The 12,979-nt window shown below is 39.9% G+C and overlaps 1 protein-coding gene across 1 annotated transcript; it reads right to left on the bottom strand.

Annotated features, from left to right (window-relative positions):
• Positions 1–2,853: 2,853 nt before the first annotated feature.
• On the bottom strand, positions 2,854–12,771 carry LOC306772883 (sodium-dependent lysophosphatidylcholine symporter 1-B-like; the record flags this gene model as incomplete). The annotated part of the gene is made up of 14 exons (XM_079262528.1): positions 2,854–2,896; positions 3,108–3,284; positions 4,001–4,144; positions 4,239–4,351; positions 4,491–4,574; positions 5,909–5,992; positions 6,200–6,318; positions 6,595–6,685; positions 8,016–8,167; positions 8,247–8,325; positions 8,410–8,533; positions 10,587–10,711; positions 11,197–11,325; positions 12,688–12,771. 14 exons carry the CDS (start codon positions 12,769–12,771, stop codon positions 2,854–2,856), a joined length of 1,548 nt encoding a protein of 515 aa, XP_079118654.1.
• Between the last annotated feature and the right edge of the window lie 208 nt (positions 12,772–12,979).

The raw sequence follows: 12,979 nt of genomic DNA, 5'->3' as shown, positions 1-12,979 counted from the left end.
AAAATACAAACATCAGGGGGGAAAAAAATTAACAAAAAAAAGCAATATATTTTAAATATGGCACTATACATACCCAAAGTTATCTATGATTGTGTATCTTAGGGAGGATTTGGAACCAGTGGATGGCATTGCATAGCAGGCACTGATGTACAGTTTTTCTCCAGCTGAAAGGTGAGGATTAGACACTTGGACATTGACCGTTTGCCCAAGTAGATACTCATGAGTTTTGGCTGGAGTTTTCCAAGAATCTAAGAATTAGATGTGTGGAATCATCATGAAAATATTTAAAACACATCCAAGCGGGGAAGTATTCACAGAATACAAAAGCATCTTTAAGCATACCATCCATTAGTGTGATCTGGAAGTCCACTGGATGACCCTTTAATCTTTTACGTACAATTATAGTTTGCCATGTGGGCTGTACGGCCAGCTGGTGAACAGAGTAGTCTCTGTAGGATGGAGGGTTTGAAAGGCATCAGCACAAACCCATTTTTTGCGTAAATGGATCATTTTATAAAGCAAATAAACCAAACGAACCTTTGGTAATGGCATTCTATGTTGACATCTATGGGCTGCGCTCTGCTTGGAAATCGTTTGGATGAAGGCTCGTAGTGAAGTACATATTTGTAGACCAGAAAACCACGAGGCAGCTGTGCGTCAGACAAGCATCCACTGACGTTAAATGTGAAAAGGTGGTGCAGCAGACATGTAAGCGACCTTACCTCACGCACTGCATCACACGACGTCAAGGGATACTTGAAGACCAAGTCACCGTGCGCCCCGAGATCCCCGTTGCTTTTACAGCTGCTGCCTAATGTCAGCTCCTGCGCATCTGCACCCAGACCATAGAAAGCTCGTTTCACCCGCAGGACCAAGTCAGACGCGGAGCAAGTTACGGAGACGTCTGGGTCAACTGGGGAGTCCGACGGCATCTGTCCTGGACGCATTAATGGAGGGGTTACCACTTTCGAAGAATGAATTAATCTCCCTAAACCAAGTTTAGACAACGGAGATGCGCTGCCAGAAGACCTCCGGGGGAGCGTTTGGCTCGGTGTAGTCGACAGACTGACTGGTTCCTGGTTTGATTCAACAAATTCTAAAACTTTCCCCACTCGACTTAACTGAGATTCATACGCAAAACTAAAGAGGGGGAGGAATACAACGGAAATACATAAAATGAAGAGATAACACTTTGTTTTCATCGCAACAGACTGTTGTCCTTTCTCTCATCCACGTTCAATCCGCGCGTAAAAACTCTGGCGTCACGGCTGCAGGTAATTAGTGGAGATACGTCACGACACAAGCCTGGTGGTAAAAGGGACATCGATTGCCAACATTTAATCAACACATCTCACACAAAGTGTACACTATTCTGGGGATATTCAAATTCAATCCACTTTTTTTTTTCTGCTTTGACAAACTTTATTCACAGACTTAAAATTACAAATTTACAGTACATCACTTTCTCTGCTCCCTGATTTACACGTTGCTCTTCACTGTCAAACGTGGAAAAAAGTATTTACAATTTAATACATACAGCAGCATTTTACAGGCCAAGACGAATGGCCCAATGGGAGATGTCATGTGTTTCATTCTGGTTGTGCAGTGCAATTTCAAAATCCTACAAAAGGACAAGACATGATGCAGCAGTTCACTAAAGATATATCATTAGTTGTATTTTTTTAAGTCTTTTATATCAACTTAATGAATGGAAATTGGGTGACAGCTGCCTCTCCGTTTTAATCAAAAGAATCTGGGCTTGTACAGCTGGTTTTGCAAGTATCGATTTTGTAAAAGCAGTTAATGGCATATCTTTTCCTAGAAAAGGAAAAAAAAAACAAATCCACCACTTTGATGTTTTTAGTTTTCCACTGAACTTTAAGATCAGTTGTTCAGTCTACAACAATCACTTAATAAATTATACATATGCATTTCCATAAGAACAACAACAATCCCTTAGGCAGTTTGTTCAAATAAATAGTTAAATAAAGCCTTTTCCAATCTTGTGAAGTGAGAACATGTCAGTTGAAATGATTATATGAGTTGACCTTGCTGTAAAAGACATGCATCTCGAATCTCATTGAACCTTCAAGAATAAAGCAGAAAGTTTTTCCCCCCCCAATATGATTACGAGTCCCAACTGAATCAGAAAATCTCATTGTAAATAAATATACACAGTCTTTGAAAGGCAGTGATCCAGACACGCTACTAGACAACTTTTCACCTTCAGAAAATTCAAGTTTTTGTCATCAGGAAAAATTTTCTAAAACAAAATCAAACAAAAGGCATTGGCGAAACTCCACACAACTCCAGTAGTACAGTAAACATGGAGGGTAACGTCACACTCCGGTTGACACTAGTGATGGAAAGCTTTTGTAAACCCACAAATAAATACTTCATCAGCCACAACAACAACACATCCCTCCCAGGATGTAAAGCAGTCACACAGAAGGAAATCGCCAAATGGAAAATAGAACAAACAAACAGAGTTCCAGGAACATCTCTGTTGACAACAAATCTTTGGACAAATACTTGAGCTTGACACGTGGACAGATCTCAGTGCCTGATTCCACCTTACTGATGAAAGAAAAGCCCGAGATAAAAAGATACGGAGACATAAAAACAACAAAAAAAAAAAAAAAAAACCCAAAACAAAATCTGACCTGGGACTTTGGCTTGATTTCTATACCATTTGTTTGTGTTTTTCTTTTAAACTATTGGGTCTCACAGCAGTGAAGCAAAAAAACAAAAAAAGTACTGCTCTGCCATTAGAGGGCGATGTAAACCTGTGCAATAAGGAGGGCGATGCCAAGGCAGCAGTGTTGCTTTATGGTCCTCTGTGCAGTAGTGTAGCTACACGCTGCTCCCAAGCTCTGATGTTTCAGACTCTGAATCCCTGTTAAAAGGCACAACAGTTAAGAGTTAAACACACAGAAAAAAAAAACCAAAGTAAAATCTTAGGCAAACTGAATATAAAGGCAAGTTTATTGTCTAGCACCTTTCATGTACAAGACAATTCAGTGTTTTACATGAAACAGATGACACTGTTGAACCTACAGTTGTTTGAGCTTGCTGTATGAGTTGTGTGGGTTTTACTCCTCACTTACAATTCATCTTGAAGAACTTTGTGGTTTTTTTGCCTCGTCTCCTCGTCTATGGGATAGGTCCTCAGTATCAACAGTCCCACAACAATAAGAACGATAGGCACAGGAGAGACCAGAACCTTCAGAGTTAAACTGACCGAGTCAGGCTGCAAGCAGTTGCCGGTCACATAGCCAGCAAATCTGTCAAAAAATGTAGAAAGAAGAGGAAAAAAATGAGTGTACGTGAGTACAGTTTAGACCACATGACCATTAAAACCAGGAGGTAATCCCACAGAGTTTTAAAGGATGAAAACACTCATGAAGAAGTGTGTTTGAAAAGACTTATAGCCAATTGTCATTTCGTTGTGCAGAGCCAGAAAAATAATTAGCAGGTCCCGTGTGAAGTTTTGCCTGAATACTTTTTCAGTTTATTTCTTTTTTTCTTCTTGTTTCAGGACATCCCTTATAGATGTTTCTCATCTGCTGTAGATAGTGTCACACCATGCAGATATACTGTATGCCACGTTTCAGTCCATACCATGCAAAAAATACTTTATGCCTTTCAAACTACCATATTTCCTTTTTTTAAAATATGCAATGAAAGGAATTGGGGTTTCTTTGTGATATGTCTAAATAATGGAGGTAAAGTGGCTCTACAAAACTGATTCCCCATAGAAAATGGCCAGGCAACAGAAATTGACTAAAAATATGTTACAAAGCAAAAATAGAAAGAAAGACTTTGAAGACCTTCAGAAAACGGTTACTCAAAACAAGGATTGGCTCCAATAAAGAGTTGCAAGAGACTTGTACACAGTACTTTAAACAAGAAATCTGCATTATAAAATGACAGCAGGTACAAATGAAAATAATTTTAATGGTAGTAGTAGTAGTAATGACAATCATATCAATAAACTTACTTCAAGCTGAGAGTAGAAATACCCAGAGACAATCCAGAGGCAAATTTGATGAAGAAGACATAGAAGGAGTAAAAGAGGGCTTCATGACCATGAATGTCAGGATTTTTAACTTTGAAGTCATCCACCACATCTGGAAGCATGGACCTGAAATGACAAGCAAAACTTATATGAAACTCAATACATAAATAACTCTACATTTCCAGCCAGAGATGAAGTCTATGGATAAATCTGTGCGTACCAAGGCAGGAGGAAAGCTGCAGCCACACTCACACCTGCTGCCACTGACACCAAGTAGGAAATGATCAGGTGGCTTTTGATGGAAACGATAAGGATCATAAAAGGAACTGCCCACTACAGAGAGAGAACAAAGTCAAAGAAGTTTCTTTTTTGGAGAACAATATGTTTAGCCACCTTTCAAATAACGTGGTGACTGATCTGATGAAACATCGCTGCAACCTTGAGAAATAAATTATTAAAAAGTTATACTAACAGAGATGCCAACGAAAGATGCTGTCTTCTTCCCGAAACGGGCCAGAAACCACTGCCACCATGGGATGGTTAGAGTCCCAGAAAGCTGGAAGAATAATGACAAAATATCAGCAATGGCGTTTCATTAAAAACCATAAGGCACAAATGTGAGCAAAAAGTTGTGCGGGGTAAATGAACGGAAGATTAATAAAACAATCAGACCTAAGTTTTCATTCAATCAGATCCAGCCGTGCTAATTTTATAAAGGGAGGGGGACTTGGACACATTTAGATGATAAAAATCCATCCAAATAACTCATTGAAGTTACTTCTGAGTCATAAGTCTGGCAAAAAAAATTGAGATGTCGTTGTAGTCTGGGGTGGAAGTAGCAAGCAGATATGGTAACTTTGCCAGAGTTCACTAAACTATTGAAAGTGTCTCTAACCTGATATGGCATCGCCAGATTGTAACTGAAAATGTTTAACTCATTTTAACATGTACTGATATACTATCTCAAATGACAGCTGATGTGTTCACAAAGCAAAGAAAATCACTGTGTTCAAGAATCTGAAAGACTCACTGAAGTGGTTTTTTGCAAGACATTTGTGGGGAAAACCTTCCGACTGAGATGAGAAATGACTACTTGGATCACTTGTAGTGTTTTCAGTACAACACAGATCCTGTCCTATGGTTTATGTGACTTGAAGGTGTTTGCATGTTGTTACGGCGTAGATGTGAGAATTCAGAAGGTATATGAGCAGATGTTGGAGTTGGATTATTTTCTACCTGTGTACAATCAAATCCATTGTTTTGTGCATTTTTTTTTTTGTTATGGTTGATAGAAAATGGATTTAGCAGAGCAACCACTGTTAACTTAAGCTTGAATGCACCTTATTAAATGTACTTGATTCTGCATCAAGTATACAATTTATAACTTCTTGGCCAAACTTGGCCAACCAGTCTTGAATGACAGCACAACAAAAAGCAGCTTGAACTTCTGCAGTGTGCAGTTCTCCACTCCCACCTTTCCAAATATAACAAACCCCAAAATTTTCCACTGGCAATCAGAAGGAAAAGCAGCAGAGCAGAAAACAGTGATGGGAGGATGGAAAGAAGGACACAGCCAATAGTGGAGGTTTCCGTGGTGTCAACGAGGGGTTGCCAGGGTAACAAAAGCTCCACTGTGAGCCCATCTCTTCCTTGATCTTCTGCTAATGCAGAGTGAGAGTGTGGGAGAAAAGTTCCCAGTGAGCGCAAACAACACCTCCTCTCACCCTGAAAATCTGCCCTCTCGGCCTCAGAGCGTTGTGTGAGGGAAGGCTTCTGAGAAACAGCTGACAACAGGACAGCAGACTGTACTAATGTCCTCTAAATTCCATCCTGATAAGGTCTGTTACAAGGATATGAAGGGCCTTTCAGGCGGAAAAAAGAAAAACTCACCATGATCACCAGTAGAATATTGTGGAAGTCTTCTCGGTGGCCCAAAGCATAGGTGATGAAAAGGGCAAAGTTCCCCTCCAATAGCTGATGATAAAAACACACACACAAAAAAAAAACATTTATCTTTTCAATAAACATTACTTGTCAAGAATTAGATGTGAAACCAGTCAGTTTATTAGACCTAAAGCTGCTACTCAAAGCTAGCAAGGTTCAACATAAAAAGTCACAGAAATAAGTGTTTACTTTCTAAAATGTGACCTGACAATGTTTATACAAAATCATAACTATTACCATGAAGGCCAGAGACGTGAAGAGGAAGGCGGCGACCAGTTTAACGTACGGTCCGTGACTCATGACCATCCACAGACCCCGGCGGAAGGAGAGCGGCTTTGACTTTTTCTGCCCGCTCTCTACAATCCAACACAGACAGAGAATAGAAGACAAAAGGAAAATCTTTGCTTTATGAAATAAAAGACCAATCTGATAAGCAGGAATCTGGAATTTGTCCAAAAACTGATGCATCTTGCAAAAACTGTCTGAGAAATTTGAGTCTCAGTACATCAGGTGCAAGGAAGATGTAGTGCGTTTTGAGTTAAGAGTTGTCTTATGTCAGCACTTCTATGTTAAAAGCAACATTTCCACACTGAACAAGTGAGAACTTCTTTTTTCATTTGGTGGTTTCATACCTTTTTGCTCCTTCACTCCCCAGAACAGGATTGCTGCACACAGGATGTAGATTATACAGATGACCCCTGAAGCATGTAAGTATGCTCGTTTCTGCAAAAAAACAGAAGAAAGAATCAACCTGAATCAACAGAGGCCTGGAGAGACATTATTAAATAAGGCTTTTTATGATTTATTTTTACTTGTTGTATTCAAAAAATACATATTTATGTCCTTTTACACAAAGAGCAGAAATTTGTGGGTTTTTTTCTTGGGTATAAATGGTACAAACAGAATAAAAATGTTTGTGATGAAAAACAAATATAAGTTGTATTTAGGATTATTGTGGCAGGTTGACCAGATGCGTTTGGGAGCAACCAATAAACTTGTGACTGGATAATTAATCTGTTTTCATCTTTTGTTTCTGACAAGGTCCTGTCTGTTTTGCAGGGCGGACATATGACGTGTTCCAGCCTACACATTTAATGAGCAGACATTTCCACCATGTCATCATTAATAGATCTGCTTGACAGCATTTGGCTGTGCCATCTTGGATGTTTGGTGCCATTATATGACACAATATCTTAATGAAAGTCTGTGTTTTTGTTTTCAGATCAAGCTTTTCATTGAAGTTCATTCTGAATGTCCAAAATGTTCTAAAAGCTGAAAATTTGCTTCATTCTGTCTCCAGATATGCTGAACAGCTAATTGGTACAATCTCACACTGACTGACCTGAAGAAGATTCAAAATGTTGAATCAGCTTACAGAGCATTCAGTGTATTACACAGCAAAAAGACAAGGAGACAGATGTTCATCAACACTCCAGATGTTACCAAAGATCAGCTGTTGGCTTGGAGTGTATGGTCTTCCAAGTCCATGGAGAAAAACTTGTAGAATAGAACAGGTTCCAGATCAAATCAGCCATATGCCTTGTTAGTTGTTCATGCACATCAGAACCTAGTTCTTCTTTTAGACTTTGCAAAGTGGTCAAACCTATGATTCGCACATAAATGTGTGAATGGTTAATCTTGGCACTTAAACTTGTTCAAAAATGCCTCCAAGAGACATTCTTCTCATTGTCCTGAATACTTGTCAACCCAAAGAAAGGTATATCTTTATATGTTGCTACATGAAGCTACAAGCTGCATTATTTCATGACCTCTAACATAAAGCTGAATTAGTCATCTTTATTTAACTGGATTTAAAAATATGTTTTTTTGTTTGTTTGTTTTATTTAGAAACCTGTAAGATTATTTTTTACCCAATGTTGATTTAATAAAAGTCATAGTAAAATAAAACTTGTTTCAGCTGTTAAATATGTATGCAGTGCAGTTATTCCATCTCAAAAAACAAACACATTTATAACAAATAAACTGGAAATGCTGCACAAAAAACAGCTGTAAATGCAATAATTGAATTCAATACAAGCCTTAGGAGACTTACCGTCTCATCCAGGGAAACTATGGTTTTGTTGACGGTGGATGTGTTTGTGCCGTTAGCGTCGTAAGCCTCAGTAGGACAATCAGAGGCACCGCCGACCATCTGTCCCTGGATGGCAGTGCCCAGCACTGTGCCCAGAACCTCGACCATCATACCTTAGAGAAAAGCAGGTATGCAGTTAAAACATGAGAGAAAACACAGATGTGTGTTAATCACACAGGAAGTCTGACATACGATAGGCGGTGGCAGAGTCCCGCTCCTTCTGGTTGCTGCTGATGAACATGGTGAGGGCTGAATATGGCACATGGAAACACTGCAGATGGACACAAACTCATATTACAGAAATTGTGATGAAGGGGGAACAAATCACTGAGAAGCATCAACATGAGGTACTAACTGTTTGCATGGACTGGAAGAGGCAGTAAAAGACCAGGTACCAGATGACTTTTCCTTCCTCAAACGGGGGCACGTACCAGATCAGGAAGTAAGTCAGCACCGCAAACGGTGTGGAACAAAGGATCCTGGGTGGGAAGTAGCAGAGTTAGAGTATTAAATAAAAGATCTATCATCAAACTAAGCAAATACATTTTTCCTAATTAGTCTCATTTTGTGAGCGAAGGGATTAAACACAGTTCAGGTTCACTCCTTTGAGAATGGCTAATGAATTACACCTGCTGTTACTGTACCACAAAACCTTTTTTTTATTCATTCCTGCCATGCAGTCACTTCTTTTCTGTGGCCTCCTGCTGCTTTGAGAATAATCCTGTTAATCCTGCCTTATTAGATCTCATGGCTGGAGAAAGGCTTGTCGGGGCAGTGTAAGAAGGCCAGGGTGGGCTGACCCAATGGTGAGGCCGCTCTGGCCCAACTCACTCACCCCACTCAGTTTCAACAGCCTTTTACTCAGCTCTGTAAGCCCTCCAGCTGACCTCAGTGCTGTAACTCAGTCTGTCAGCTGGTACCACTTCAGCAGCTTGTTTTTACACAAACGCTTGCTAATAGTCCAAGTAATGATAAGATCAAGCTCTTGTACAACCTCCCTTCTGTTTGACTTATCTGATATTATGAGTTGACAAAACAGTGCTGGAAGATCAAATATGTCTTGTAAGATAAAAGAGAAAACAAATATTCTGCACATTCTGGATTTATTATCACAGCTGCGAACAGAAAACATGTATATCAATAGTAATCCCAACCCCCCCAGCACACACACACACACACACACACACAACTAGCAAATGCAACAACTTTTGTGTCCCTTTATGTCTGAGCTAATGTAGTTATCATCAGTAGAAAATAATCTGGATTGAAACAAGTTGACATGTCGACATGACTGACTAAACACAGACAAGTGAGAATTTGCATCATAAGGTCAGTGAAACCCAGGAACACACTTTGAAACATTTTCTAATGAAAAAAAAAACTTGCAGATTGTAAATGATCTTTAAATGTGCAACAGTTCCAGCAAAGACAGAACAAACACAAGAGAAAATAAAGAAAGATCTTACAAATGACTGTTTCATTTACACGTTGCCTCTCCTTGACAATGACCTCCATTGTTTCAACCAAACACGGCTTTTGACATGAGGTGACCTCTCTTTGCTTAGGCAAAAGCCTCTTCCAGAATCATAAATACACTCCGCACATATTGTGACTCTCCCATTGGCTTGAATTCGATGGTGTGGTGTGGGTTGGACCAATCTGTGCAGAAGCTTCCCCTCCCCTTCCTTATTTCAACTTACAGCATGAAGCACGTGCACACAGCTGTCTTTTTTTTTCCTATCAGAGAGACACTGTCTCATCACTATGTGATCATAATAGAAAGAAATCTGTAAAAATATTAGTTATGTTTCTCAGCTAATTAGGTGATGCTTTAGGTGATGGCTTATGATGAAACAGTCTTAAAATGGTGGGAAAAAAACAAACAAACATGCTTTCCTCTACATGCACAATGTCAAGGTCATCTCTCTTTATGACCTGACTTCCTCATTGAGCTCAACTGTATGAATTTGTTTGCAGGAGTAATTTGATTCAATAAAGAACTGGATTTGCATTTTACAGCCTGGATATTTCATATCTTTGTGCGACATGTTACTGTTCAAAATACACATCCACACAAACATATCCTTTTTACGGGTTGCAGCGTACTGAAGCAAGTCACTGCATCCTTTTGAGGAAGGGACGAAATGGATATCCATGACATAATGGCACCTGTAGCACACATGGACGTTTGAGCAAAACAGCAATGTGCAAACGAAGATAGTCTGTTAAATGTAGGTTCTGAAAGTAATCCAATAGATTTAGTTTTATACATGTGATAGCGGAGTGGAAAATGTTGTGTTTAAAAGCTTAAAAAAAGGGAGATTTTTTTTTCCTTTTACATATTCGAACAGTCAATTTTCATTCCTTTTCTCCTTTTAGCAACCGCTTCAACCTTGTTGCCATGGTTACCGTTTACAGCTTATGAGCTGCTTTCCATGCAGTCATGCTTCACATTCCTGTCTCCACTCAACATCCTGGCACCTCATCTCTGCAACATCACCTTCTGCTTGTGAACCTGATTCAGACACCTACCAGGGCATCATGCGGCCGATGCTGGTCCACCTACTCCGGCTCACCAGGAATCCCACAGTTGGGTCTGTGATGGCATCCCAAGCCCGGCCCACAAACAGGATGATAGAAGCGTGAAAGGGATCCAGCTAGAGAGAGAGGAGGGAAAGAGGAGAGAAGCTTGAAACTAAAATAAAGAAGATGCCAACTATATTATCTCATTTGGTGTCATTGAAGAATAGTTCAAAGGAGCAGTGACACCAATGTTCAATGAGAGCTACTGTTATGAGCTCATCCCTTTGGCTGAATAGCCACTGTTTAAATTTCCACTGATGAGTGTGGGAAAAGACTAGTTAAGAAACAAAGACACAAAAACCACAGGAGTCCAAGTTAATGAGCTTGACAGAGGACGAAGACAGCAGGATGAACAATATTAAAGTGACATGAGGTAGAGAGGCCAGAACAACAGGAGCTAATCTACTGGGAAAACGCTAAAATATAGAACTCAGTTTAGAGCCAGTTTGTTGGATACTGTACAGATGAAGGCATTTTTTTCTTTAAAAACAACGTGATACTTGTTGGTCTTATTATTTTAGTATGTGCTTCACTTATTTGTGCATCTTTTGTCAGTCACCTGCGCCACATCAAGTAGGTAAATCTGGAGGAAGAAGCCCAGAGCGCTGCCTGTTATCTGGTAGGGAGCCCCCCCAAATGCATAGCACAGCTTGTTCCATACAGACAGACGATTTCTCCGCTCCTTTGCCTGGAAGAGAAATATAGAGGTGATGCATAACTATATTAATTCGGCTCTGAAACAGTTCATGCTTCTGCCTGGGGAGTTATGAATGGATTTTATCTAATTCTCATTTTCTGCTTCAAATACCCTCACCCATCACTGATGCTGCGTTACAGTCAGAATCTCATGAAAAACTATGAGGTTACTCTAGTTCACTCACTATGAAACTGCATCATTACATCAGCCCAGCACATTGGCTGCTGTGATAGGATGCTGGAGGTAGTGTGACTTTTTTTTGCGGAACAGTCAGCACACCGGCTGCAGTCTGATAGACCTCAGCCAATCATCTTGAAGCCTGATGATGACGGCGAGGGGGATCCACATCACCACCACGCATTTAAAATCTGTATCACCTCAACACAAATTGATACCCTGTCACAAAAATAAAAGGCACAAGCGGTATTAACTCCAGCCATATCCCAAAGCATATGATTACCAGGCTGAAATAATAACCATGTTAAGCCCATACACACAAGCTAAATAAAGTCACGGCTTTAGATGTTTGATCTCTTTCAGTAAATCAACTCACAGTTCAGTCAAGTTTTAACTGCAACAGTTGAAATAATGATTTTGGATTCAAGGAAAATCTGCATAACATTGCAGACTTTAAACTGGACAGAAATTACTTACACATAATTGAATAATTTAAAAAGTATTTTAATGTCTAACATTTCTCTTCAAGTATTGCTGAAATTAATGACTTATCAAACAGGACTGTGTATTTGTCAGACTATTTTGGCACTTTGCTTTGTATTTAAAGTACGCTTCCTTCCAAAAGATCCCTTGACAGTCATCCATCCATTTCTACAATCCAAAACTGGCTTCATCTTTATGACTTAATGCTCATAAAGAGTGACAGAGCGGAAATGCTGTGGGTGCTAGGCTATACACAGCCACATTTTTACATGCCAGTCCCATTCTGAAAGCTTTCTGTCTTTACAGAGTAAAATGTTTGTTTGATGTGACAATGCAATGAAATAATCGGTTATCTGTTGCAGCTCTCAATCAGCAGCAGCTCGTGCCAGCTCAGCTGCACATCTGTCTGGACCGGACCAACCAGACCAAACAGTTTATATAAAAATGTCTATGTAAATGTGGTCCCACTTTAAAAAGAAAAAAAAGGGCCCGGACTACGCCTGGACAGGTGGACAAACGTGGTGAAATTCAAAACCCGGACTACCAGGAAAGACGCCACACGGCTGATACAGAAAGGAAGTAAAACCTACTATGATTTTACGTGCTTCTGAACGAACTTTCAGTAAAACAATCTAAAAGGAGATAAAAACGTGCACAATAAGATCCATACATAAATAAAAGTGTCTCACTTACCTTTACTGTCTTTATATCTGTGTTTAATGGTTTTACTGTGAGTAAAGTCGCCGCGTACTGCTCTGCGCCTTCTCCTCGTGCCATTGTGCGCTCAAGACGAGAAAACGAAGAAGAATTTGTGCAATATTGAAATAATTTGAATTTATCGGTGGAGGAAACCCTTCTTCACAGGACCATGGTATTTTGCTCTGATGTCTCTGTGTGACTCTACTCGCTTGTACTCCATATGGCCAGCTCATTCATTCTCTACGTCGGCGCACCACGTGACCATCCCGTGTTTCACGACGAGTGG

This window comes from Telmatherina bonti (assembly GCF_933228915.1).
Source record: "Telmatherina bonti genome assembly, chromosome: 22".
NCBI lineage: Eukaryota > Metazoa > Chordata > Actinopteri > Atheriniformes > Telmatherinidae > Telmatherina > Telmatherina bonti.
This window is presented reverse-complemented; position numbering and strand designations above follow the sequence as displayed.